At 40.2% G+C, this 26,013-nt stretch overlaps 1 protein-coding gene across 2 annotated transcripts in view; it reads right to left on the bottom strand.

Moving 5' to 3' along the window:
- Positions 1 to 26,013, bottom strand: part of ARL15 (ARF like GTPase 15) — a 299,281-nt gene that overhangs the window by 176,459 nt on the left and 96,809 nt on the right. For both annotated transcript variants that reach the window (XM_074995576.1, XM_074995577.1), the window contains exons 2-3: positions 4,282 to 4,426; positions 1,827 to 1,886 (exon numbers count right to left, since the gene is read on the bottom strand). In XM_074995576.1, the coding sequence (XP_074851677.1) occupies positions 1,827 to 1,886; positions 4,282 to 4,426 (205 nt within the window). The remainder of the gene's footprint in view (positions 1 to 1,826; positions 1,887 to 4,281; positions 4,427 to 26,013) is intronic.

Here is a 26,013-nt window from a genome sequence, read left to right as displayed (position 1 = left end):
CTTGCAGCATTTTGTTTATCCCCCTTCTTGCCCTCTCCCAGTAGAAGTCAGAGACAGGTTGCAGGCTTTTGTGAATTTTTGTTTACTGCTTGCAACCTGTAAGTGATATTCACTAAAAATAACCATGACAAAATCTTAGTGTAGTCATAATAGTTACGCTATGCACCAACCACTAAAGGAGCTTCCCTTTTGGAATAGATGACTAAGGTGAGACCATCAGGCTATGGCCACACAACAAAGTTATTTTGAGATAAACAGCTGTTATTTTGAAATAAGTTTGCTCGTGTCTACATAGTGTATATCCTATTTTGAAATAAATTTGAAATAGCAGGTGCATATCAAATTTTGTAAACCTCATTGCAGGAGGAATAACACCTTTTTCAAAATGGGCACTGTTAAGACATGGAATAGTAATATTTCAAAATAGGCCATAATGGCATCTGATGTCACTATTTCAAAACAGGCACTGCGCGTCCAGACATGCAATTTCAAAATACATTCTGTGTGGAGCTGTGTTATTTTGAAATAAGCTAATTTGGAATAGTTAGTCCTGTGCTGGGTAGTGCTGTGTAGACATAGCCTCAGTGTCTAGAACTTTTAGGCCTAGTGTAACAAAAGGGAACTAATTTAAATTTAATACATATTTATCTCAGAACTTCCTCAGCGTAAGTTCAACTAGGAAGGAACCATGGATTTGATTTTGTACCTTGAAAGACTTCCCTCTGGAACTTATCTAGTTTTCTCATGACAGTGTTTACAACAACTAAGTTTAAACCTTGTTGAAAGGCTAATCCTTGAAAATCAATTTGCTACTGTATTGATGTACTTATGGAAGGGAAGTGAGAGGGAAGATATAGAGACCATAAGTGGGTGCCTTAAGTAGAAGTTCAGGGGAAAGATCAGAAATTTGCCCCCCCACAACCAAAAGACTTCCCATTTTGTTTTACTAACGCAGATGCCTGTTGGCCAGCTAAGCCGACAACTTCAAGTTCATTAGTCAAAATGACCCTGTAACAGGTAACGAAATTAACCAGAACATCTTAATATTGTGACAGAGCTTGAAACCACCAAAGAGAGTAGTTTTTTCCTTGTACTGTCATTTGTATTTTTCACTTAAAAGGGAATGAATCTTTTTTTAACATAGGGAAAAAAAATGTACAACCAGCAAAGCTGATAGGGGGATTAGTAGGCAAGTAACTACCTGAAAAAAACAATTTTTCTTAAAAATGACTGGATTTCAGGTTATGTGTGTCTTCTTAATCCTTTAGAAATTGGCTACTCTTGAGATGGTTTACACGCCAAGAAGAGAACCGTTTCTAGAGTGGAGTCTCAAACATAGCAGTTCTTCAGTAAATGCTTCCTCTTCCATATTATCATGGATGTGATACAGGTAGCTAGCAAGGGGAACAACAGAATACCCTCCTGTGTGGTCACTCCAGCAAGGCTACAAGTTGCCCCTAAATTAATTACATTTATACCATGCACACTCATTTCAGGATTCAAGAGATTAAGAAATATACCATGCATTATAATCCAATTTATTTCATGAACATCTGTTGCACATTCCTCAACTTGTGATACTTTGATATATTCCAATTCATGAATTTTAGTCACAATTTTTTTTTATTTTTCTGACATTTAAAGTATTATGTCTGAACAAGAAGATATTTCACAGCTCCCAACTTTAACCAGCTCTCTATTTACTGTGCCCATAGTGAAGTTATCAATTAGTGATATTCTACTGTGGGACTTTGATACTGTACCTTTATATAGCGAAATGAAAGTAAAATACCTATCTGATATGCAAATGATCAAAAGTGTTATACCTCCAAGTTCTTTTACATTCAAGATGGCATTCTGGAATGGCACTGCTTTTATGCTAAAACCTAAAATTAGAAACAAGAAGTGTTAGTAACTTATTTGATAAGACATTTTGAAATAGACTATATCCATTATAATAATTATGTTCACTGAGTTTAGTACGCTACTCCGTCACAATAGATACAGATCAGATAGAAGACAGTGAATACAAATAGGCCTATAAAGTTGGGCCCTACTAAATTCAGGGTCCATTTTGGTCAACTTCACAACACAGTATTTTAAAAATTGTAAATTTCATGGGTTTAGATATTTAAATGTGCAATTTCAGTGTTGTAACCATGGTGGTCCCAAGCTACAAAAAAGTGTTTGGATGGGGGGATATCCTTTTCTTTTGCCACCCTAACCTCTGCACTGTTGCCTTCAGAACACAGCAATCAGAGAGCAGCTGCTTACAGAGTGACCAGCTCCGACGGCAGCACCACTGACAGCAGCAGCACAGAAGTAATGTAGCAATACCATACCAAGCGATGCTCACATCTGCACTGCTGCTGACAGCAGCACTGCCTTCAGAGCTGAGCTCCCAGCCAGCAAATGTGAAGCTTCCTGCAGCCAGGGAGGTTCCTGGCAGTGGGTCTGAACCTGTACTGGGAGCAGCCTATTTGGGAAACAGCAAGTCGTGTCCTTCCCCAGCCCATCTGGGACTAGCAACTAGAGCCCAACACAAAGTGGGAGCCCTTGGTCAAGGCACCCCTTGTCATACCCCTCCCTCCAGCTTCAGCACCAGCACTCAAAATTAAAGAGACCTGGATTGGTTGTGAGGGGAAACAGAAGAAGGTACCCATACCTTAATCTCGACTCCTCATTAATTTTATACCCAAGTATTTGTTTTTAGTCATTTCACCTGTTTTGTATTAATGCCTAGCATGTCACAATTACCTTTCATTGTCAGGCACAATCCCAGTTCTTCTACATTTACTTACAAGCATTTGGCGCTGGACAAATAGATTCATAAGCTTTAGTTGTGTGTGTTTGTATTTAATTCCTTTTTCCACATTTATTTTTCTGGAATTTATCTTTGGTCAGGAGCTTGAGATCAAAGAGAGAGGGCTGTGACCAGAAATACAGCTTTCTTCTGCTGACCAAAGAGAGAAGGCTGTGACAAGAAATAGATAGTGATCACTGAATAAGTCAGTGGTCAGCAACCCCCGGCTCACATGCCAAGAGTGGCATGCAAGCAGATTTTCATTGGCACATGAGGCAGAACCTCAGCCCTGTCCGTCCTCCTCCATGCAGCCAGAAGCCTACTCAAAGCCATGCTACCTGTGGATTAACAAAAGATCAAATAATGCTACCAACCACCACCTAAATGGTAAATTGTTTGTTTATTTATTAATGAAGCTATTGTAGTTAGGACTATGAGTGACTTTAAAAAGTATCACTGGAATTTGGACCATATATAACGGTCAAAAGGCCAAATTTCAGCACTCCACCTTGGAAAAGTTGCTGATCCCTGGATTAAGTTCTTTCTTTTGGTTACTTACATATTTCACGATGCTGTGGTGACTTGTTGTGGAAGGACCTATGCCCTAAAGTTTGTCCTCTAGTTTCCTCATCTCACCCCGTTTACTATCACCTTTTCCCTCACTTTTTGCCTATGTAGCAAAGTACTTTAAAGAGTAAGGCTTCAAAAGTTCCTTTCTTCCCTTTTGGTGTCTAAGGAAAATCCCAAAGGAGGGGGTAAAACCTTTAGAAATTAACCATTTACATATGGTCACCCATGTCAATGGAGAGCTCTTTCACTTTCAAAATGTACCAGATTTTATGTTCTTGTGAAAATTCCCCAGAAAAAAGTCAAAGTTTTGTGAGAGTAACCGCCTTAGCATTTGTTTAATTAAGCAGTTGAAAACAAAAGATTTTAAAACTGCAAAAGATTTTAAAACTTAATTTCTTAATTACCATCCTGAAGAGTTATAAAGCCTTCAGCAGATACTTCAAATATAATCCAGTTAGTGCCACCATTCATCCAGGGAAAAAACCATGACAACACACATGCTTTTAAACTACGTGCACACAGTAGTACAATGAACATGGAACCAACCTAGTAAATAACCAAAAGAACCCTAAATTGGAAGTGGCCAAAAGGATAAATATGTTCTGTTTGACTAACTGATGTAAATGTATCAGGAATCAAACTTTATAAATTTTGTTGTAAAAATCAAAACTTCTGGGCTATGAAAAATATGAAAAATTAGCTTTATTCTACATATTATAGTTTAGTTTCTGTATTCCTTTTTCATTGTGCGCCCTTGAATTATTAAAAGAGAAACATATTAAATCTCACCAATTATTTTTATTCTAAGGAATGAACTTATGCAATAATTTAACAGTCATCCATCTAAAAATTAGAAACATTTATTTTGGTTGAAAAAAAAAAAAAATCTTCCTGACAGCAGTACATACCTGTTGTAGAAACTATATTCTCTCGACTTTCACTGCAAAGCTGTGACAGTAGACTTGTCTTGCCAGAACCAGTAAGACCTATGCAAACCAAGTCATATTCAGGTCGTGGAGGTGGTGGTCCCTTGCAGCAAAGTGCTCTAAAACACTGCCAGGAAAAGGAAAAAAAAAAAAAAAAGACATATACTGTAACAAAATAAAAAAAGAAAAAAACTCTAGTCCACAAAATTAAAGACAAAGATAAGCAAAATATTCTCTTCCCTGTCTCCTTACCCCCACCACACCAAATATCCTGGCACAAATCAGTGATTACTAGAGACTGATATTAACCCAACTGGAGTCTAAATACTAAATTTTTAAGAACGCATTAGTATATATATTTGTCACCTAGATCTGACGCACATCAGATGCGCGCACTGATTTAATTCCCCAAATAGCACAAAAAGACGCATTTAACGAGACAATCATGAATGCTATTAAGATATTGTCCAACCATATTTGCTGCCATCATTAAAATCAGCAAGAGGTGCAGCCACTAACCCCATTTGTAGCTAATGCAATACCAACTAGCAAGGAGATTTACAGCTGTTACCGCCCAGACCCTCCCATTTGTTGGGAAGGGGTAGAAATCACTTTAGTTCCGTTGTCTTCAATTTCTACTTAGTATTCCCTACTTTCAAGAGGCTGCTGTCCATTTTACTGTCAGCTTGAACTGGCTTTCACAATATACTTTATAACAGCCACCATATTGTATACTATGTAGGTTTAATGAGAGACGTATCTTAGGAGCAAATTGCTCACAGCACTAGCGAGGCCTAAATCAATTATTGTGTCACCCTATGAAGAACTATGTTGCTTACCCTGTGTGTCTCTTACAACACCACGCATACCACGTAAGTGGCAGTGAAGCAATTTAGGAGAGGTCAACCCTATTCAGTACATTAGTACCCAAGATCTTTATTTATGCATTTCTGGTAAAATCTTTACCAAAAATTTAAAAGATCACCATTCTGACAAAGTCAGTGCTAAAGGTTTCTACATAGTGTTTATATTCACGTATGAATGATCATCACATTTTAAGTCGGTAAAATGCATTGCCTGAAACAAAGCGGTATCTCATCAAATACTCATCAGCGTCAACTACCAAACATAAGGGCACAAAGAAGCATACCAAGTGACAGAACATGTACCTTCATACACAATTCATGACTGGCTGCATATCTGAGACACATACCCATAAGATCCATCACTAGGGCTATGTCTACACTAGCCCCGGAACTTCAAAAGGGGCATGATAATGAACCTAATTGAAAGATGCTAATGAGGCACTACCATGAATATAGAGTGCCTCATTAGCATAATGGTGGCCATGGCACTTCAAAAGTGCCACTTTCGATCGCTCATGGCTCGTCCACACAGGGACCTTTTCGAAAGCACCCCACACACTGCAAAATCCCCTTATACCTATTTGGTTATAGGAATAAGGGGATTTTGAAGCGTGTGGGGTCCTTTCGAAAAGGACCTCATGTAGACGAGCTGCGTGCGATCGAAAGCGGCACTTTTGACGTGCTGCGGCCTCCATTATGCTAATGAGGCACTGCATCTTCATGGCGGCACCTCTTTAGCATCTTCTGATTAGGTTCATTTTTATGCCTCTTTCGAAGTTCTGGGGCTAGTGTAGACATAGCCTAGGTGTCAAATCCAGAAGCTTCAGCACCAGAAATGTGTGTCTTCCACAAAGGTGGGCAATAATTTTTGATGGGTGCCACTCCAAAATCTGGTAAGTGGTCAGGGGCCACGATTTTCATTGAAGGGGATGCAGTGTGTTGGAGTGATTTTAAGAAGAGACAACACTGTGAGGAAGGGTTACAGAAATTGGTACAAGGAAGAGAAAGTCCAGTCAGAATTAACCACATAATTTTCTTCCCTGTTTTGGTAGACTGACGGGGAATTGAAGAAAATCACAAATAGTTAACATCTTACTGTCAATCACAGGAAATTCTCTTAGGGCACAGTGTCTAAGTCAAGTCTCATCTCCCAATATCTTGTAACTGTTACCTACTACAGGTCGAACCTCACTGGTCTGGCAACATCCCTATTCTGGCAGGGGATGACCACTTACCATGGGTGTGACCAAGTTTCCCATGGTCCCATAAAGTTTGTTTACAGCCTCCAGTCCTGGCTCTTGGCTTTCTGTGTTGTCATTCTATTCTAATTTACCCTAAATACCTTTTAAGAGCCCAGTAAGTAGTGGAAGCATTGGTAATGCTGCTAGACAACACTGACTTTCCGTGGTTCAGCAAATTCTCAGATTTGGCACCAATTAGTTCCTGAGGGTGCAGGATTAAAGAGGTTTATCTTGTACCTAGTTTTCCTAAGGCTTTGAAGTTTTAGAAAATACAAGAAACAATTTCTGAAATGACATTCTAAATGTTCTGCATTCACAACAGCCTTCAAAAGTTCAATGGGCTAAATTAAACAGCTGCTGAAACAAAAAATGCCACTACTCACAAATGAAATTTTACTCTATACTTTATATTGTTTTCCCAGGATACAGTAATGTTCTCCTACTTTTATTAGAAATTGCTATGAGAAAATAAAAGCAGCCATACTGGCGTAGATCAAAGGTCTATCCAGCCCAGTATTCTGTCTTCCAAGAGTGTCCAATGCTAGATGTCCCAAAAGGACTTAACAGAACAGGTAATCCTAAAGTGATCCATCCCCCTGTTGCCTGGCAAACAGAGGTGTGGGACACCATGCCTGCTAATTAGTACTAACGGACCTAGCCTCCATGAATTTATCCAGTTCTTTTCTGAACCATGTTCTAGTTCTGGCCTTCAGAGCATCCTCTGGCAGGGAATTCCACAGATCGAGTGTGTGTGTGTTTTGAAGCATTATGTCCTTGTTTATTTTAAACCTGCTCTCTATTAATTTCATTTTGTTGACCGCTAGTTCTTGTTTCTCATACACTTGCCACCACTGTACTATAATTCCTAGCTAAAACCTACACTCATATGGAATTAATGTTAGTATTTGTCAGTAACTTAGAATAAATTACCTTATAGCTATGTTGTAAAACCAGGAAATTCAGAGTTAAGATTAAACTTCAAAGAAATCCAATTCCATTAAAAGAATGGATGTGCACCATTCCCAAATCTATTGACGCTGCAGGACAGTGTTAATGTTGTGTCACAAGGTAGGCTGGCCTTTCTGCTACTTGCTACTCGGTTACCTCTCAGAACATAAGTGTTGTGATGGGAAAGAACATGACTAAAATGAGGATGGCTGGAACAAATAAAAGGGCAGTCTGTATTCAAGCATACAGAAGAGACACTCAGGAGACAATGGATGTAGGCTTACATAGGAAGAGAGCCAGGCAAGAACTCAGGTGGCTAAGGGCAAAACAACCAAATCACATAGTGGCCTTTGATCAGAAACTGGTACGAGAAGGACAGCATGACTTACTTCTCTTAAACCCTTGTACTCCAAGTGGCACACAGGTCATCTACAAGTCTCCTCCAATTCACCCTGTCTCAAGACAAAACTTCTAGCTGACTCCAGGAGTACCCCAGTTGTGCTTCAATCCCAGTAGATCCTCTCCACATTTTCTGAGGTCTTCCTCTTTTGTGTTTTCCTTGAGGGTTCTGTGTGAGAGCCTGACGGACTATGCTGGATGATGGTTTTCTGAGAGCATGGCCTAGCCATCCCCACTTTCTTCTCTTGATTAGAACGTCAAGTGGTTGTTGTCCTGCTCTGTTCCTAAGCTGCTGATTTGTGACAAAGTCTTGCCATTTGATGTGAAGGATGTACCTGAGGCATTTGTATATGAATGTGTTGAAGATTCACAGATATTATTTGTGAACTCCATGTGAGATGAAGAGTCTTGAATGCAGCTGTTGCCTTCCCTATCCTGGCATTGTTATCGCTGTCTGTTCCTCCATCTCTGCCTATAATACTCCTCATGTAGGTGAGCTGCTCCACATCTTCCAGGTCATCCCTTTCCAGTGTGATGGTGGTGTCATTGGACTGGTTGATCCATATTGTCTTGGTCTTCCCCTTGTTAATACTCAGCAGTCATTGTGGCAGTTTTGTCTAGTGTTTCAAACTTTTCTTCTGGGTTTTTATGTTGGTGTGAAAGGAGGGTGACAGTCAACAAAATCAATGACCCTTAGTTGTTTGAAAAGTGTCCACTGAATGCCCTGTTGATGGCCATCTGTTGTCCTGCACATAATCCAGTCCACTGTGATCAAGAACAGGAAAGGTGACAATAGGCACCTTTGTTGCACTCTTGAGAGTATGCTGAAGGATTCTGCCAAGACACCATAGTGAACAACTTAGCACACTGAGGGTTTGTACGCTTAACAGATCAGGTTAACTTTGGATGGGATGTCACGGTGTTTCAACAGTTTCCACAAAATGTCTCTATCAAAGCTGTCGAAGGCTTTTTCGAAGTCTATGAAGGTTACATATAGGAGAGAGTTCCACTCAAGTGAGTGTTCTGTGATCACTCAAAGTTATTGAAGGACAGCATGCATCTCCCTATATGCATCTCCCTTCCTTTGAAGCTAAGACATTCATCTCTATTTGCAAAGGGAAGAATTGTTGAGTGGACCCCAGCTGAATGGGAAGCTACCTCTACAGAACAGCTAAAGAATGAATGTTGATACGTGCAGACCCTTAGAAAAAGGGATTTGTCCTGGAAGCATCTGGGGTAGAAAACTGTTTACTTGTACCACCATTAAATTACATTTTAGCTGAGGTGGTGTTAACACAGACAAAAGAGCTAAGTCATCCTGGAGCCAGTAAGACACTGAAGACTTCAGGCTAAGAGAACCGATACCCTTTAGGTCTGGGGAACTGAAACTCAGAAATGGGGAAACTGAGGCACCAGGTGCTTCCAATGTCCGATGGAGTAAGCCACTACCACACCATACAATTATGGATTATAGTGTTTGTAGTCCCAAGAGAGTAAAACCCAAGTCTCTGGACAGTGGAACATCCTCGAATAACTTTCGAAGTATCACATAGGATCCCCATGAGCCCACCCACACCCTCAGTTTTGCCATGTTTTCTCTTTAGGGCACATCTCCAAGGCTGCCAATTATGTAAAGAATTTTTGAATGATTCCCATTTAAATCCTTGTGAACAACTGACACAAAAAGTTTTTCCTTCTTGCACATTCAGGGACTGTCTGAGGTACCAGCAGTTGGAATGGAATAAGGAGGCAGGGACTCCTGCTTCCATTCCACTGCCATAGCTTATAGGATCCTACTCATTCTGTGTTTGGAGAGTTCTGGCCTATCTCAGATAAGGGAGAAGACTCAAGTGTATGTGAGATATTTGAAGAAAAGTTCCAGGAATACTGTAAGGCTACGTCTACACCACAGCAATCTGTCAATAGATACCTTCCGACAAAACTTCTGCCAACAGATTGCAGCCACACATGAAAGCAGATTGCTCTGTTGAACCACTCTGTCAACAGAGAGGGACCAGACTGCCCGGCTGCTCTCTCAACAAAACAGCCAACCGGAAGCACAGCAGACAGGCTGCTGGGTGACCCACACGCCCTGTCTGTCGACAGAGGGCCCCTCAGAGCATCCACACGGCTTTTCGGTCCCCAGATTCTGTTGAGAAAGGTGATCTGCCTCATGGGGAAGAGGCAGAAGACTGTCAACAAAAGTTCCAAGTTCTGTTGACAGCATAGTGACGGAACACATTTTCAGTGTGGACGCTGCGCAAGTTTTGTAAAGAAAACATCAGTTTTGTCAATAAAACCCTCTTGTGTAGACATAGCCTAAATGTCCATTTTTTTTGAATGACAGAGAGAGAATAGTACACTGGGCTGTGTATTCACATCTGAAGGGAGAGAAGGATTTAAGAACTAGAAAAAATGTAAAGTAATTGTGAGAGAGAGAGAGAGAGAGAAAGTTGGAACGAAAATAAACTGGTATCTTGAAGAAATCTGCTTATTTCCCCAGTAAGCTGCTGTTGCACAGACAACAGAAAAATGTGCAAAATTAAGCACCGCTATTGTTTTTGGCAATCAAGTGCAAGGAATTACAGGAAAATTGCCAGTTAGACTCGAGCCTAGGAATTTTTACTCCAACCGGATTATTGTAATTTTAGGTTGATCCGCATTTGAACTAAAAGTCCCTGACAGCGGCCCTTTTTAAAAAATCCTACTGAGGTTTCTTCTGGGAAATGCATTAGATATTATCTCTGTAACAGGAGTGACAAAACATTTTTTACACGTGGGCTGCTCAGAGATCACAGCTCTCAGCAACAGACATCCCTGAACTACTCCTTTTGTGCCAACATACTGCACTACCTCAAGCCATGGAGTCTTTCTTTGCCTACTCTTACATCTCATTTCACTCTCCTTTTGGGGATGAAATACCCCATTATTTCTGCTTTGTTCTGGACTTATCTCCTGTCTGTTTCTTTCGTTGTACTAGCAGAACCAAGGAATTTCATGCTTAGTTGATCTCTCTTGTGCACATATCTGCACACACGCGCACACACACAATATTCAGGAAACAGAGTTAAGGCTGAAAGCTCATCCTTAATTGTACCCCCTTGTGCTTGCATCTTAAAATATTATCTCCCTTTATATTTCATTTGCCACTGAAGGCAACATGATACAAATAGCTTTCATATACAAAACCTGAAGACATTAAACATAGCACATTGCAGTAATCTGGCTAAACCTCACTAAGGTCTTCAAAAACAAGCCAAGCTTTCATAAAATAAATTCAGGCCACATGAAAATCCTACGTAAGACCGCAGAAGCAGAAAAGGGTCTTACTGGAAGAAAAAACAAGAAAGATAGTAAACATGAAAGAGGCAGAAAATGCAATACAAGAAAAGGAAGAGGAAAAGATGGATGGAACATGAGAAAAGAAAGAGGGGAAAAAAATCAAGTAAAGTAAGGTTAAGGAAGAGAAGGAAAAACAAAATGAAGGAAGCTACAGTACACTGACCTGGTTAGCACAATGTATCATGCTATGTTTGACTATAAAATATACACCTATAGAACAACAAATACATTGTAGTACAAGTACTGTGTTGAACAAAAAACAAAACAAAACAAAACAAAAAACAAGGCTCTTCCAGAAAATCTTACAAGATGAAAGGTTAACAAGTAAGGTTTAATCTCTTTTATGTTTGAGTGTTCGATTCAAAGTAAGGATGTAAAGAGAACTCTCCTGGCTTCTGGAGAAATGTATTCCCCTCTGTACACTGCTGAACCAAACTATGTAAGTTAAGACCTCAATTCAGCAAAGCATTTAAACACATGCATACGTGCTTTCTTGCAAACAGATGAACTTGTGTATGTTCTTTAATGTTTTGTGGAATTGGCCTCAGAATCTTGTGCAAACTCCAGACTCCACTAAATTACATATTTCCTCCTTAACCCCACCCCAAAATAAAAAGTATCACTGGGGAGAATCATTGGCAGACCACACTTCAAAGTATTAATTACTCTTCCCTCTACTTCAATATACTAGCTATTCTTTCTTTCACAGATTTTAATCATTGTCAGTCCATCTGCATACCAAACTGACTGCACCTATGGAAGGCCTCTGTGTTCACAATTTAGTTATATTTTAAAGTGAGAGAAAGTAATTAAAAATGTGCAACTATATTGAAAGAAAAACTAAGAGTTGATGGAAAATACCATTGAGAAAGTCTCAGAAATACCATTTAGGACCACAAATGTGCAAAAGTTAAGATGTGGCATGACTTATTTCTAGTTAGGATGAAAGATGTGCACAGATTTTTTTCAGCTATAGCCTAGTGCTTACAGGCTTGCTAAAAGCCATCATTTTGCAGATTCTGAGCTTAGCCAAAAAAGCTTCTCCATTGTGATTCATGTGCATTACAAGGTGGGCTAAAGAACACTATGTTTTTGTTAGTTCAGAACAACATTAATTATAACCCTACGATACGTTCACCAAAACCTTACATGGGATCGCAGAAGCAAGAAGGAACCATGTACACCATGGGTGTCCAACCTTTTGGCTTGCCTGGGCCACACTGAGTGAAAAGGAATTGTCTTGGGCCACATATAAAATATATAATATAGTTAATGTATATAAATCACATAATAACGTTAAAAGTTTATGATCTTGTGGGGCTGCATTACTAGCTGTCCAGGGCCACATGTGGCCCGGGGGCTGGACACGCCTGACATACACCATTTAGTGCCCCTTGATTTTTCTAATAAGTGTTCAGTGCATGCTTCCGAAACACGTGTTCTTTGTTCTCCCCAAGCAAACTACTTATATAAGAAAGCCCTTGCCTAACCATATATGACAGACACATTGCATATAATTTTAAATATGTAAGTGTAGAAGCAAGAGAACCTGGGACATAACAACCCCTTGTAGGAATAACGGTCAATACTGCAGAAACACACATTCATAAGGAGCATTAAGCACAAAGTACATCCAGATATCAATGACAGCACAAAAACATTGCCCATGGATAACAGGAACATACTGATCTCTCAGGATAACTGTATGTAATAAAGAGGTATTAACTGAACCAACATGTACAAGGTGATGGGTAATAGAAGTAACATCGGGAGACAGTAACTATGTTAAACTTGTTTGTATCATGATACAAAGATGTATACTATCCAGTTGGGGTGGGAAGTGGAAGGTAGCAGTATGGAAAGTCCTGCCATTTGTTGTCCTGGGCATACATATTTTAATCTATCTACACTGGCATTTGAGCAACAAAGCTTTTGTCATTCACAGCTGCTTAAAAAACACCATCCCCTGAACAACAAAAGTTTTGATGCAGCAAGAGCTAACGTAAACCGAGCTTACAAAGCAACCTCTTCTCATGGGGTTGGAAGTTTTTTGAAAGCAAAAGGTGCCAACAAACAACATTTACACTTTCCAACATTTAATGACACAGCAGCATCGCTAAAAGCTGTGTTGCACAGACAAAGCCTTGGTATCCGTGTTTTGTCGACAATAAACCTGGCTTAGTACCCTTGTATCTTAGCAGATTTTGTGGAAACTGAGGGGTTTACCCGAGGTCTGCTGTGCTGGCTATCTGCAGCATTGGGGCAGCTCACAGGGAGAGAACACACACACATGACCATCCAACCACACTCAGTATATGACAACAAAAAGGTTAACGTCAGAAATGTATGCATCTACAACAATAGTGTGCTACTAGTGGAAAGCTCAGGCCAAACAAATGATGATGGAAAGGAAGGCGATGTCTAAAATATTAGTGTATGCCAGTAACTGCCAACAACTGAGAAGTGAAAAAAGAAAATAAACCCATGTGTTTCAGCTTGTTGTATAGAGGATGCACTTAAGTTAAACCCTCGACTTTATGGAGCTCAATTAGTGTACTTTGGAAACAATGGATGTCCTCCAGCCTCCCCTCACCCCCCCATTGTTCCCCGAAGTCCGCTTAATTGAGGGCCCATAAAATCCTAAATCCCACCCTCCCCACCCCCTGAAAAAGAGTAAAGTGACTTACCGAAGCCACCGCTTCCAGCCACCAAACCCTCCACCACGGTGGGCTCTAGTGGCCCCTCCAGTGGCAGTGGTTCTGATGAGCCACAGGCATGGGTGCGGGGGGAGAGAGGAGGAACTGGGGCGTGGGGGGGGAGTAAATCCTCCTATTTAATGGATTTTTGGGTATAACAATCTAGTTTTGTGGGAGTAAGGGAATGTCAAAGTGGAGCGATTATTTCAAAGCTGCCTCCATCTACACTGTCAATCTGCATTTTGAAGTCTACACTTTGAAATTCACGTGGCTACCATTATGCTAATGAGGCACTGAATATGCACATTAGCACTTCGTTAGCCTGCTTTGAATAGCCTCATTACCATGCTACATCCGACAGGAGGTGGCATGTGTAGAAGCAGCCTGGGTGTAAGAAAAAAAGGACAGAGAGATCCTCAGTGTGTTCTGAGGGAAAAAAGAGGAAAACTAGAACGTTTAAGTTAGGAAAAAGTATGCCTTTGACAATAAGCCACAAGATTTAGAGTGTGTGTGTGTGTTTTTAAAAAAAAGAATTGCATTTGGAAAGGAGAAGAGATAGCTCTAGCAGACAGCAGCAGGGATTGCTACTAAATCTGGTCTAATTAAATATCTCCATGAGTAGAGGATACTAAATTGGTATGAACTGTGGAGACGAATAAGAATAGGAAAACTGTACAAAAGGACCTACAATTAGAAATAAAAAGCAGAAAATGAAATAAGGTTCAATAGTAATTTAAAATATCAGACCCTACAATGTGAGAGGAACCCAAAAAAATCAGTAATGCAAGCACTAAAACTGATTTACATGAGTATTGCAATTGATAGGGCAGAACAAAAAAAGGCAATACAATTCAGAAATGAATGTGCAAAGGTATCATACCAAAAGAGCTAGAAAGTAGTACTTTGTTGAGTGTTCAGTGCAGTTTGACAACTGATTGTGGGTGTTCCTTTACCACAATCACTGATACAATTGGTGGAAGCTCAAATAGGATTACCAAAAGCTACTGGTGAGAAAGGTGGCCTGTGATTCATGAAGAGATTAATCTCTCTTCATATTCCGTTTGTATGTAAATGTTTGAAATACAGGTTGAACCCCTCTAATGTGGCACCCTTGGGACCTGACTGCTGCTGAACCAGAGAATTTGCCAACGCATGAAATGGTCTATATTGTCTAGCAGCATTACCAATACTTCCACTGCTTACTAGGGTCTTAGAAGACACGTAGGGGTAAATAAGAGCTTAGTTACAGCACAGAACACAGAAAGCCGGGACTGGTGCTTGTAAACAAACTTTATGGGACCATGGGAAACTCAGCCACACCCATAAGTGGCTGTCCAGCTAACTAAAATCATGCCGGACCACAGCTACTGACAGACACGGAGAGAGTGCTGGACTTGAGAGGTTCAACTCGTATAAACTTTAAGGCTGGAGAGGATCTATTACTATGCTACACAGTTTATATAGGAAAATAGAACAACATAGCTGTGTCTACACTGGCACAAAACTTCAAAATGGCCGTGCAAATGGCCAAATCGAAGATTACTAATGAGGCGCTGAAATGCATATTCAGCACCACATTAGCATGCTGCCAACCACAGCTCTTTGAAATTTCCACTCTTTGAAATTGCCCATGAGCTGATAGGAATGAGGGGATTTCAAAGTTGGTGGAGTCCTTTCGAAAAGGATCCCCATCTGGACGAGCCATGCGGGAGCAAAACACAGCAATTTCGAAGAGCTGTGGCTTGCAGCATGCTAATGAGGTGCTGAATATGCATTCCAGTGCCTCATTAGTAATCTTCGATTTGGCCATTTGCATGGCCATTTCAAAGTTTTGTGCCAGTGTAGACGCAGCCTGTTTGTGACAATCTGGAAAATTAGCATTTTCATAATCATCTAGCCTCAGATTATCTGTGTGATATCCATCTGCCTGAATGCTAGGAATGAAATCACAAACTAAAACAGGCCTCTTGAGGAGACAATAGCTGGGCCATGAATAAGAAAAAACACCTGGCTGTTTCCAGCCAGATGGACGTAACGTACCTTTCCAAGGCAAAATTCCTTCGATCAAACGGTCTGGAAAGCTCAAAGACCCCAGAAAAAGGAGGAGGGATTATTGGATGAGCTAGGAAAAGCTGACTGGCTGGGAACCAGACAGACAGATGCTATGAACAGGAAGGGTTGCTTCTTCTTGCCAAAAGGTGGAGTTTGATTGTCTGAGATGAATTTACAACCGTGTACATAATGTACTTCAGCCTTTCATGGTTTTTAATGTTTTGCTTTGTGCCCTTAAGGAATGAATACTTGATAGAAAAACAACTTCTTCAAAACAAGGCACCACAACAGATGTATGTTGTCACAGGCTTCTAGAGAGAAAGAGCTTGCAAACATACCAATCACAGCTAGCTGGGCTGATTTATTATTTGTTACGTGTATCACCACTGTGCCTAGCTGTGACTGACAGACGAGGAGACTGTAGCCCATGCCCTTGTCTAAGGGTGAATGAATTGCAGAATTGCCAGAAGGAGAAAACAGGGGGTGGGGAATCTCCCCAAAATTGCCTTGTTCTGTACTCTCCCCTTGAAGTTCTAGGATGGGCCACTGTTGGACACTGGTACTAGATGGACCACTGGTTTGAACCAATATGATAGTTCTGTTCTTACTGAATTCTGCTCCAGGAGAAGGAAAGAAAGTCTTGCACTTGGCAAGATCCCAAAAAGAGACAATGGCAGAGCAAGCCCAGTAACTGTCACAATATTTTAAAAGTGAGGAAAAAAGTGGGAAAAATAAGGAAAAATCTTGACAGTAAGGTCTAGTGGGCTCTAAAAGCCCCTCCACCCCCGCCCTCTTGGGACTTTCAACTAGAATAGACAAAAAACATTCTAAGCATCCTGCAGAACATTTGCAGGGAGATGAACTGAAAGGCCTAACAGGAATTCTCCATGTGCACAATCCATGACTTTATAAATCTTCAGACGCAGACCTTCTTGCCAACTAGTATCTCTTTCCTGGGTCTCTATAAATTTATCACATTACTTCTGTTCTTTCCAGTTTAGAACTTTGCTACTATAGGCTGAACCTCTCTAATCCAGAACACTCTTGTCTGGAAACATCCATAATCCAGAATGATTTCAGTTAGCCGGATGACTACTTATCATGGGTGTGGCAAAGTTTCCTGTGGTCCCATAGAGTTTGTTTATAGCCACCAGTCCTAGCTCTCAGTGTTCTCTGCTGTAATTTACCCATATGTCTTTTAAGAGCCCAATAAGCAGTGGAAGTGTGGATAATGCTGCTAGACAATGTTGACCTCCCATGGTCCGGAAAATTCTCTTATCTGGCACTAGTCAGGTCCCAAGGGTGCAGACAAGAGAGGTTCAACCTATACGGCACGCTATCACTATAGGAAGAAACAGAAAACTGATCCTCACAAGAATATTAATCCATAGAGTATGTATGTAGCCATGTATGAAATAAAATCTAACATTTTAAAAGTCCCTGCACACACCTCCAATTTAACCAAAAATGACAACCCATTGGAGTGTTAAACCTGGCTTGCTTTCTTAAACCTGAGTAAACTGGTTCTAAATTTCTCTAACCTACTTCTATTTCAAAAAACTTTAAAATGGCAAACCTAACCCTTCCAACGGTAGTTTCCCAATTTTCTCCAAATTCACCATTATGGCCCCACAATGGCTATTTTGGTTCTCCATAATCAGACCTTTTAGATTTTCATCTACCAATTACGCACAAGGAGGAAATATCCATCAGTACCTCCAGACTGTTTCCACACAAACTGGTGCTTTGATTTCAGGTCCTATAGAGTCTCAGGGTTGTGGGAGGACTGGTTTTCAAGAACTGTGAATATGCTCATTTTCCACAGACTTCATCTGGACTTGCAGATTCTTAGCCTTTGTGGGAAAGAGTCAGGCTACAAGAACCATATTCACCACCAGCATAACAGCTGTAATTATAAGTGCCTGTTTTCACATGCTCCTAGCTTTCAGAAACAAAAATAAAAAAACCCCACAGAACTTGAGATGAAGCTTTTCCTGTTACTCTCTTCCAAAAGAGATTTTATTTTTGAAAACACTGAGCAAAATGGCTGTTTGAAGTAGGCAATTATTCCAATTTTAAAATAATCCTCGATTCTATTGCTAATCTGCCATTAAAAAAGGCATAGCTGGATTTTAAAGTTTGAGACAGAAACTGTCACCAGTTAGTAGTGCAGTTACTGTACTACCTATGAAAAAAAATCTGTCTTAGCATTGTAGCCACTGAAAAACTGTGCCCTGGACACACATACTGCAAATTTTAGTTCACCTTAGTAGTATACTTGCAGACACGTTAAGTACAATCACTAACAGCAAGTGCGCCCATTTGTAACCTCTCATCCTGAAACCTTTCTATCCCATTACTCCTCCAATCTTATTGCTCTCCTTGAAAGACTTCATTGCATACATGTTCATCAGATTATATTTCATTTAACCGTTATGAGGCATTAGGTTTTATGACCCAAAAGAGCCTTACAGAATCTAGGAAATGTGAACTGATGCAAGTGCATTCAGAGTCCGATTAAGAGAGGTTATAATACTAGCCCCATACATTTTTTTTTAATTGGAGGTATTGTCTGGGCCACAGTCAAAGGTCAGGGTTCCACAGTGGTTTGCAATAACACACCTGAGGAGTACAGCCTTGGCCCCCCAAAGATTTCACAATATAATCCAATGGTAGTCATGTTAAGGTTTGGGAACGTAAATGGCTCTTATGTGTTTCCTGTGGCTCTCTATAGCAAATGATAGTAAAAAATTTGTATGGTTTAATTGTGAGCCAGTGTATGTTATCAACAAATCAGGACACTTTTTACTGTGTTATTAACCAACTGTAGCTGATAAAATAAAACTTGGTCAGTCACTGAGACAGAAAGAGTGTAAATGAAAAAATGAATTCACACCACCATGGCTCTTTTGAGTTACATTGATTACTAACTGGGTCCTCAACCACTGAAGGTTGAGTATCATTCATGTTCCTCCAGTGTTACTGATTACATAACTTACCTGAGTAAGCTTTTCCCCTAGGTTTTTATCCCTTATTCTTACTCTCATTTATAAAACTGAAATAAGAGAATATACAATTATATGCCACAGAAAACAACCCTGTAAATTCACCACTAATAATAGTTAAGATTCCTACAAGAATATTAAACTCAAACTACATTCTGTCCTTTGCCTTTTCTATTTGTATTATAAAACATATGTCAAGCAGTGTTTATAAAACAAAAAAACAGTAGGTCCGCTACTTAAAAGAAAAGGAGAGCTAATAACAAACACCATGACAACTGGGATGCTTAATGCCTGTTTTGCCCAAGTCATCACACACAAAAGGCAACTGTGACCAGCTGCTCAATGGAATATAACAAAGAAGAGTGAAAAAGCAGATTAAACAATATTTAGGTAAGCTAAATTTATTCAAGTCTACAGCACCTGATGAAATTCATCCTAAGATATTTAAGGCACTAGCAGAAGCTAGCTCATAACCATTAATCTTTATCTCTGGAACTCATGGAGGATGGGTGAGACCTCAGAGGATTAGAGAAAGCCAAAGCATAGTAACTATATCTTCGTAAAAAGATTACTACAACAATCCCACAAGTTATAGACTATTAGCCTAAATGTAAAGATATTCGAACAAATTATTAAACAATATGTAAGCACCTAGGAGACAATAAGATGAGGAATAGCTGATATGGATTTACCAAGAAAAAAAATATGCTAAGCCAGTTTCCTTTTTTGATGAGGTTACAGGTCTTGCGGGTAGGGGGAAGCAGTAGAGGTGATAGATCTTGATTTTTAGCAAGACCACATGACAGGCTCAAAGCAAAACTAGGGAAATGTGATCTAAATCAAATAAGTAAGGTGGATGTCCAACTGGTTGAAAACCTACACTCAATTAACAGTTCACAGTCAGTCTGGGAAGACCTACCTAGTGGGATCCCACAGGGTCTGCTGCTTTTTAACATTTTAATTAATAACTTGGATAATGAAGTGGAGGGTATGCTTACAAGGTTTGTGGATGACACCAAGCCAAAACTGACTGCAAGCAGTTTGGAGGACTGATCAAGAATTTTAAATAACTTTGGTAAAATGGAGAACTTACTCCGAATTCAACAAGATGAAATTTAATAAAGTACAACGAATTTTGCTCACAAAGGAAAAGTCAAATACACAAAATTGGGAATAACTGGCCATGCAGTAGTTATTCAGAAGAGAAGCTGGGGATATAGAGGATCTCAAACTGAAAATGAGCTAACAGTATGGTGCTATTGTGAAAAGGATAAATCTTATCTGTCCAGTTATAGTTCCCCTGTTATGAGCCACTTATCTCAAGCCAATAAATGAGTCCTGCACAATGATCTGTTTCAATGGAGTACGTAAATCCTATAGACTGAATTACTGATAAATTTCTCCCTTTTTTTTTTTTTTTTTTTTTTTTTAAATTTTTAGAAATTTTAGAAAGTTTGGGAAGCTGGTTGAACATAGCTTGGCTTTGACTTTACCTTTAAAAAAAAAACCACAGGTTAGTAATACACTTACTTAAGAGCATACTGTTTTATACGAATATTAAATACATCAAGCATAAAAACAAATGTATTAAGGTGACAGTGTGTGTGGGGGGGCGTGATTTTACTTAGATGCACAGATCTAAAAAGGTTTACTGCTGATTTTAAATGGTCCACAAACAGACTTTGTAAAAAAATGGCCTAATCCACTAATCCAATTCATTTTACTGAGGCAAAGTTCCCACTACCTATATTAAATCAGCAGGAGATTCATCCAGGAGAAAAATCTCAGTTCATACAGGAGAAAGCCTGCCATAGGTATCGATCTGATCCTGACAAAAAACACCAACTCAGAGTGAGGCACTAAATTAGGCTCAATATATATAAAATTGCAGGTACTCAGACATCATAGTGACACATAGAATCACAGGATGTGACGGGACGACTATTAGTGCTTTAGCTCCACTTTGTTATATAAATGAAAAAGAAATGTCACACTATTTACATGAGAAGGGTAAGAAAGAGTTTTAATATCCACAATTTTGTCAGTCATTTTAAATTTGAGACAGCAATTGGATGTTATGATTTTGTAATAGGAGGGCAAGATTAAGGAGGTGTATTTACAGTTCAGATTCCTGTAACTGACATCATGCCATCAGTATTTTTGAAACACGGGGATTACGTAAAAGGTATGACAAGGGACTAAAGGAATTCTTTCCATGCCTGAGCAATTCTTCACTGAAGAGGAAGCATTTATGGTCAGGGTTACTTCTCCAGATCAATTTATAACAGTAAGTACAGAAGGTACAGTATTTACAATACCATTTCACATATGAATTAAGGAAAAGTCAGAGTTTTCAGATGAAGTGATTAGATATTAAAATGCAAAAAGGCAGGAGTAAAGAGGTATGGAGGCTGATGTAATTAATTTTCACAGTAGGGCAAAGGTGATGAGGAACACTAAAACCAAGGATGCGTCTACAATCTCCCTCCCTTTCGGAAGGGGCATGTAAATGTTGCAGATTGAAAATGCTAATGAGTTGCTGATATGAATATTCAGCACCTCATTTGCATAATGATGGCCACTCTCCATATCAAAAGTGCTGCTTTCAAAATGTAAACTAATCGTGTAGCCAGGACTACTTTGAAAGGAAGCCCTGCATTCGACAGTACCTCTCTTCCTTGAGCTTTTTTCAGGAAGAAGGGTGCTTTCAAAAGCAGGGCTTCCTTTCAAAGGAACCCCATCTCCATGGCCAGCTTGCATTTCAAAAACAGCATTTTTGACATGGTGAGTGGCTACCATTATGCAAAACGAGGCACTGAATATTCCTATCAGCACCTCATTAGCATTTTTGATCCACTGTATTTACATACCCCTTCCAAAGGGAGGGGCAATGTAGACACAGCCTATTTAACTTTCTTGCTTATTTGTCCTAACTTATTCATTTATCAGAATATGCGATTGACCAAATGCTTCTTTTCACCACCTGTCCTGCAACGACACCTTACTCTTGTTACAAAAAAAACCCCCACAATAGTTGATTTAGGACAACAAGGCAGAGTCATACAATATGACAAGCTATGTAAGGGAAAAAATACTTTGTTTATAGGCAAACATCTGATGATGTATATTTAATCAATGAAAACAATGACTAAATAGATTTTTAAAAACAAACTGCCTCATGATTTAACCTATGGTGAGGGAGGGGGCAAAGAAACCCTTTACTGCATGCCATTACAGATTATGATATGCTCTGAAATCTACTGAAGAGAAGTGCTATACAAGAGCTAGGTATTATTACAACTATTTCAGATTCTGAACCTGTTTTCTTGTCAGAAGCAATGGTCCATGGGCTAAGCTCCGTAAACGCACACAGTTTCCATTACACATGATGCTCCCTGAGACAGGTTCTCACAAAAGTAGCAGCAGGTTGGCGCAGGAGCACTTCTCTGCGTGTGCTGACATGCTGCAGTATGTGGGAGGAACCTGATGAGGAGTACTGAGAAAGCCCCTGCAAAGGAGAAAAGCCCCACCACACTCCATTAGAGTGGAGAAGCAAGTGAGAGAAGTTTTACATTTCTATTTTATACCATTTGCTCAATTAAGACATACATTAGTTTCTGATGAGAGGGGCACCTAGTTTTGTCTTTTCAAGAGCCAAAAACTATACACGCCCTCCTGCCCCGCCTCAAACATCCTTCCAGGAAAAATTTTCATGCTGCTGGGTGAGACTATTTAAGGCAGAACTACAGATTACAGGCAGCATGCTGGTGTGACTCAAAGCACCATTTCCTGGCAGAATGGGGTTGGTAGTTCGTGGCAGCAGGCCTAGCTCACCTGCTCTGGCTCCTGAACAGCATACCTACAACATTAGGTGTTGGCTCAACAGCTGCAGGGCTCTCTGCTGCTGGGCTGGGAAACCAAGCATGCTAGAGAGCTGCTGCAGCAGAGCAAATCAAAAGTTAGCACCTCAATTTTCCCGTGATTTCTCAGCTCAGAGAGAGAATAAAGTTAAATGTTGAAATGAAGACACTGCTACATGAAAATAAACAAATTAAATTTGTAAAGTAAAAGTAGTCATTAGAAACAAGCCAGTCAACTTTTTCCACCACCAATTTCAACTTCAAATTCCATGGGTGACAGGTATCACCCATTTGTTCTAACAAGAAAAATAAAGGGGGTGGGGGCTAAGCAAAATACATGGACTGGCAAGTATCCTGTGAAAGAGAAGTATATTCATGATGGTCCTTCGCCACATCTGGAGCAGAAACAAATTTTCATATTTCTTGAGTGCTTGATTTTGCAATGGACTTTTGACAGTATTTTGCTACAGAATTTCCTGGATTCTTTAAAAAAAAAAAAACAAAAAACAGAAAAATTTGGCATGTGGAACTTTAATGACATCCTGCACTTATTACCAACTTTGCACACTCAAGCTTTTCATCAGAGAGCTACATCATTGCCATTGCAGCTAAAAGAAGGAGCTAGTAGCAGAAGTTGGTGATTACCAGCTGTGCATCAGTCATTAGTGGGGACATGACACTGTTGCTTATACCAGTATTCTTATACAAGCAGTCAGAATTCCAAGATTCTATTCTAAGGCGGGAATAGTGCGTCTTAAAAAGTGATTAAAACGAAAGTTTTACAACATAGCCAAGCACATTGGATTTGACACGCTTATTTTGAAAGGCAATGTTGCTACATGGATGAGGCAAGGGTCTGTCATTTTGGAGACTTCAATTCTATCCCCACGTATTCAAAAAAAGGCAACTTCTCAATTATCCTACCAGCAAAATGGGAGCATACCTGTCAGCCTCTTCCTATAGGTAGTCATTGCTATATAACAGTTGTGAAGTAAACAAAAATGTCAACACCTATCAAGGAAAGACATTGAACTGGAACCAAGAACTTTCTTGGTTCTCAGCCACGGATACCCTTCTCTAAACTTAAAGGCAGTCTGATGGGAGAAGACAAGAAATCAGCTCAGCAAGGCATGAGAATATGCACAGTACAGATGGAATAATAAACATTAAGAAGCTGGTGGGTTGTGTAAATAGGGATTTTCTGTGGTTTATAGCCTAAATAGATTTTTAGAGGAACAGTCAAAGGCCTCAGATTTACCACTGCCTTTCTCCCAACCTGCCATACTGAAACCTCCTACTCTGAACCATGGATGCATGAAGGTCATTTCTATAGTGCCCAGAGGCAGGAGACCTCACATTTGGGTGAGTGAAGTCTCTGGTCTACAGCCTTGGCTGAGCGCCAGCTGGCCTTCAGCTCATGCAGGAGAGCACAAGGCTTTAGCCTCTATGATTACAGGTTCAAGCCCTGGTGCTGGTGACCTGGGTCTGTCAGAGTTACATTTTAAACAAAAGATCCAATCACTTTTAAACTGGCAAGGCTAACTCATTCTTTAGAGTTATTTTTATTACCTTGAGGGGGGAGGGGTTAATTTAAATTTAACCTGAATCAGATAAAGTACAGAAATAGTGTTTCATTCTGATTGGCTAAAGTTTATACACAAACTAAATTACACCATAATAATGGAAAGTGTGAGGTAGTCTAACTACATGTTAATAAGTAGCAGCAGAGAGGCAGCCGTGTTAGTCTGTACTCAATGTTAACAAATTTAGCCTATAATTATTAATTATTTGTAGTGCAGTATCACCCAATAGCACCAGTCAGATCAAGGCCCTATTTTAACATGTTCTGTACAAATGCAAAAGAAATGTGGCCTTTCTATTGAAAAATATAAACAGTAATATTTATATAGCTTTATATTTTATTATATTGAACTTTTGTTTTAGGCTTTATTGTTCGGACCTGAATCAACTCTTATTCAGTTAACAGAAAGGATTCCCTGACCTGATAACTAATCAGTGCCAACAATCAAATACAAATAGAGTGACCGTATTTCTGCACGCAAAATACGGGACATCCTGGGAGGCTCCCTGGCTGCAGCTGCCAGGCAAGTGCATCTCCCTGGCTGCCCCCTGCCACAGGGTGCTGGAACGGGGCTGCCGCCCTGTGGGAGAGCTCCCTGGTTGCAGGGACAGTTGCCCTGCCAAGTGGGATAGGGGTTCGCTGGCTGCTCCACTCAGTCGCGCTCCAGGAACAGGGTTGCTGCCCCGAAGGGATGCTCCCTAGCTCCAGCAGCGGCTGCCCTAGGGAAGCTGCCTCCCTGCTGGGGCGGGGGCACTCCCTGGCTGGAGGGGGAAGCTGTGGCTACCAGTTGCCCTATACCTCCAGGTGCCAGAAACGGGGCTGCTGCTCTGAAGAGGGCCCCCCAGCTGCAGAGGCAGCTGCCCTGCAGTGGGGGAGGTTGGAGGGGTGTCCCCGGCTACATGGGAGCCTGGCCTGCAGCAGGGATTGGGCTACCTCGCCGCAGTGGTCTCCCTGGCTGCAGGGACAGCTGTCCCATGGGAGCTCTGCCGCTCAGCACTGCTGGGGTACCAGGTCCCCCTTAAAATCTTAGAGGGAAGACAAAACCCACCACCCTATCCCCCAACATACCCTGCCTTACCCCTAGGGCAGGGACCCTGGCTCCCTCTCCTGCTACTGCCTGTACTAGCCAGTCAGTACATGCTGCACATGCAGTCTGGCCAGGTGTTGACTGGTTTTACCTGACGGTACCGTGGCACTATCTCATGGAAATGGCAGCTCAGTGTTCTTCTAATTTAAATTAAATTAAAATTTAAATTTAAAAGAAAATAAAGTACTGTTTTATAAATGAAAGTTTTAGAGCTCAAACTCTCATATTTTATTTGTATTCAGAAACAGAACTCAAAATGAACCATAAAGGATGCAGTCTACATCTGAAGGCTTTAGCAGAGTATACTATCCATCTAAAAACTAGTGGAAAATCTTTGAACCTTACTCTGAGAAAAGTCTTTTTAAAATCAATAAAATTTGGTTTTCATCTATAAACACATTCAAAATGTTCAAGTGGAACAGTTTTTAGCTTCACTGGCAAACTGGATATTTACTGAACAGTATGAAACGATGTGAAACAGTCAGATACTAATGGTATATTTGTACTTTACTGTAACAGTGTGAAAGAATTTCCAACCATACTAAAACAAACCAAATATATATATATATATATATATATAATTACACACACACACACACAATTGACTCGCTTTCCTGATCTCTGCCTTCCATCATC

Source organism: Carettochelys insculpta, chromosome 5, assembly GCF_033958435.1.
Source record: "Carettochelys insculpta isolate YL-2023 chromosome 5, ASM3395843v1, whole genome shotgun sequence".
NCBI classification, from domain to species: Eukaryota; Metazoa; Chordata; order Testudines; family Carettochelyidae; genus Carettochelys; species Carettochelys insculpta.
Note: the sequence above shows the minus strand (reverse complement) of the source record. Positions and strands in the feature narration are given on the sequence as shown.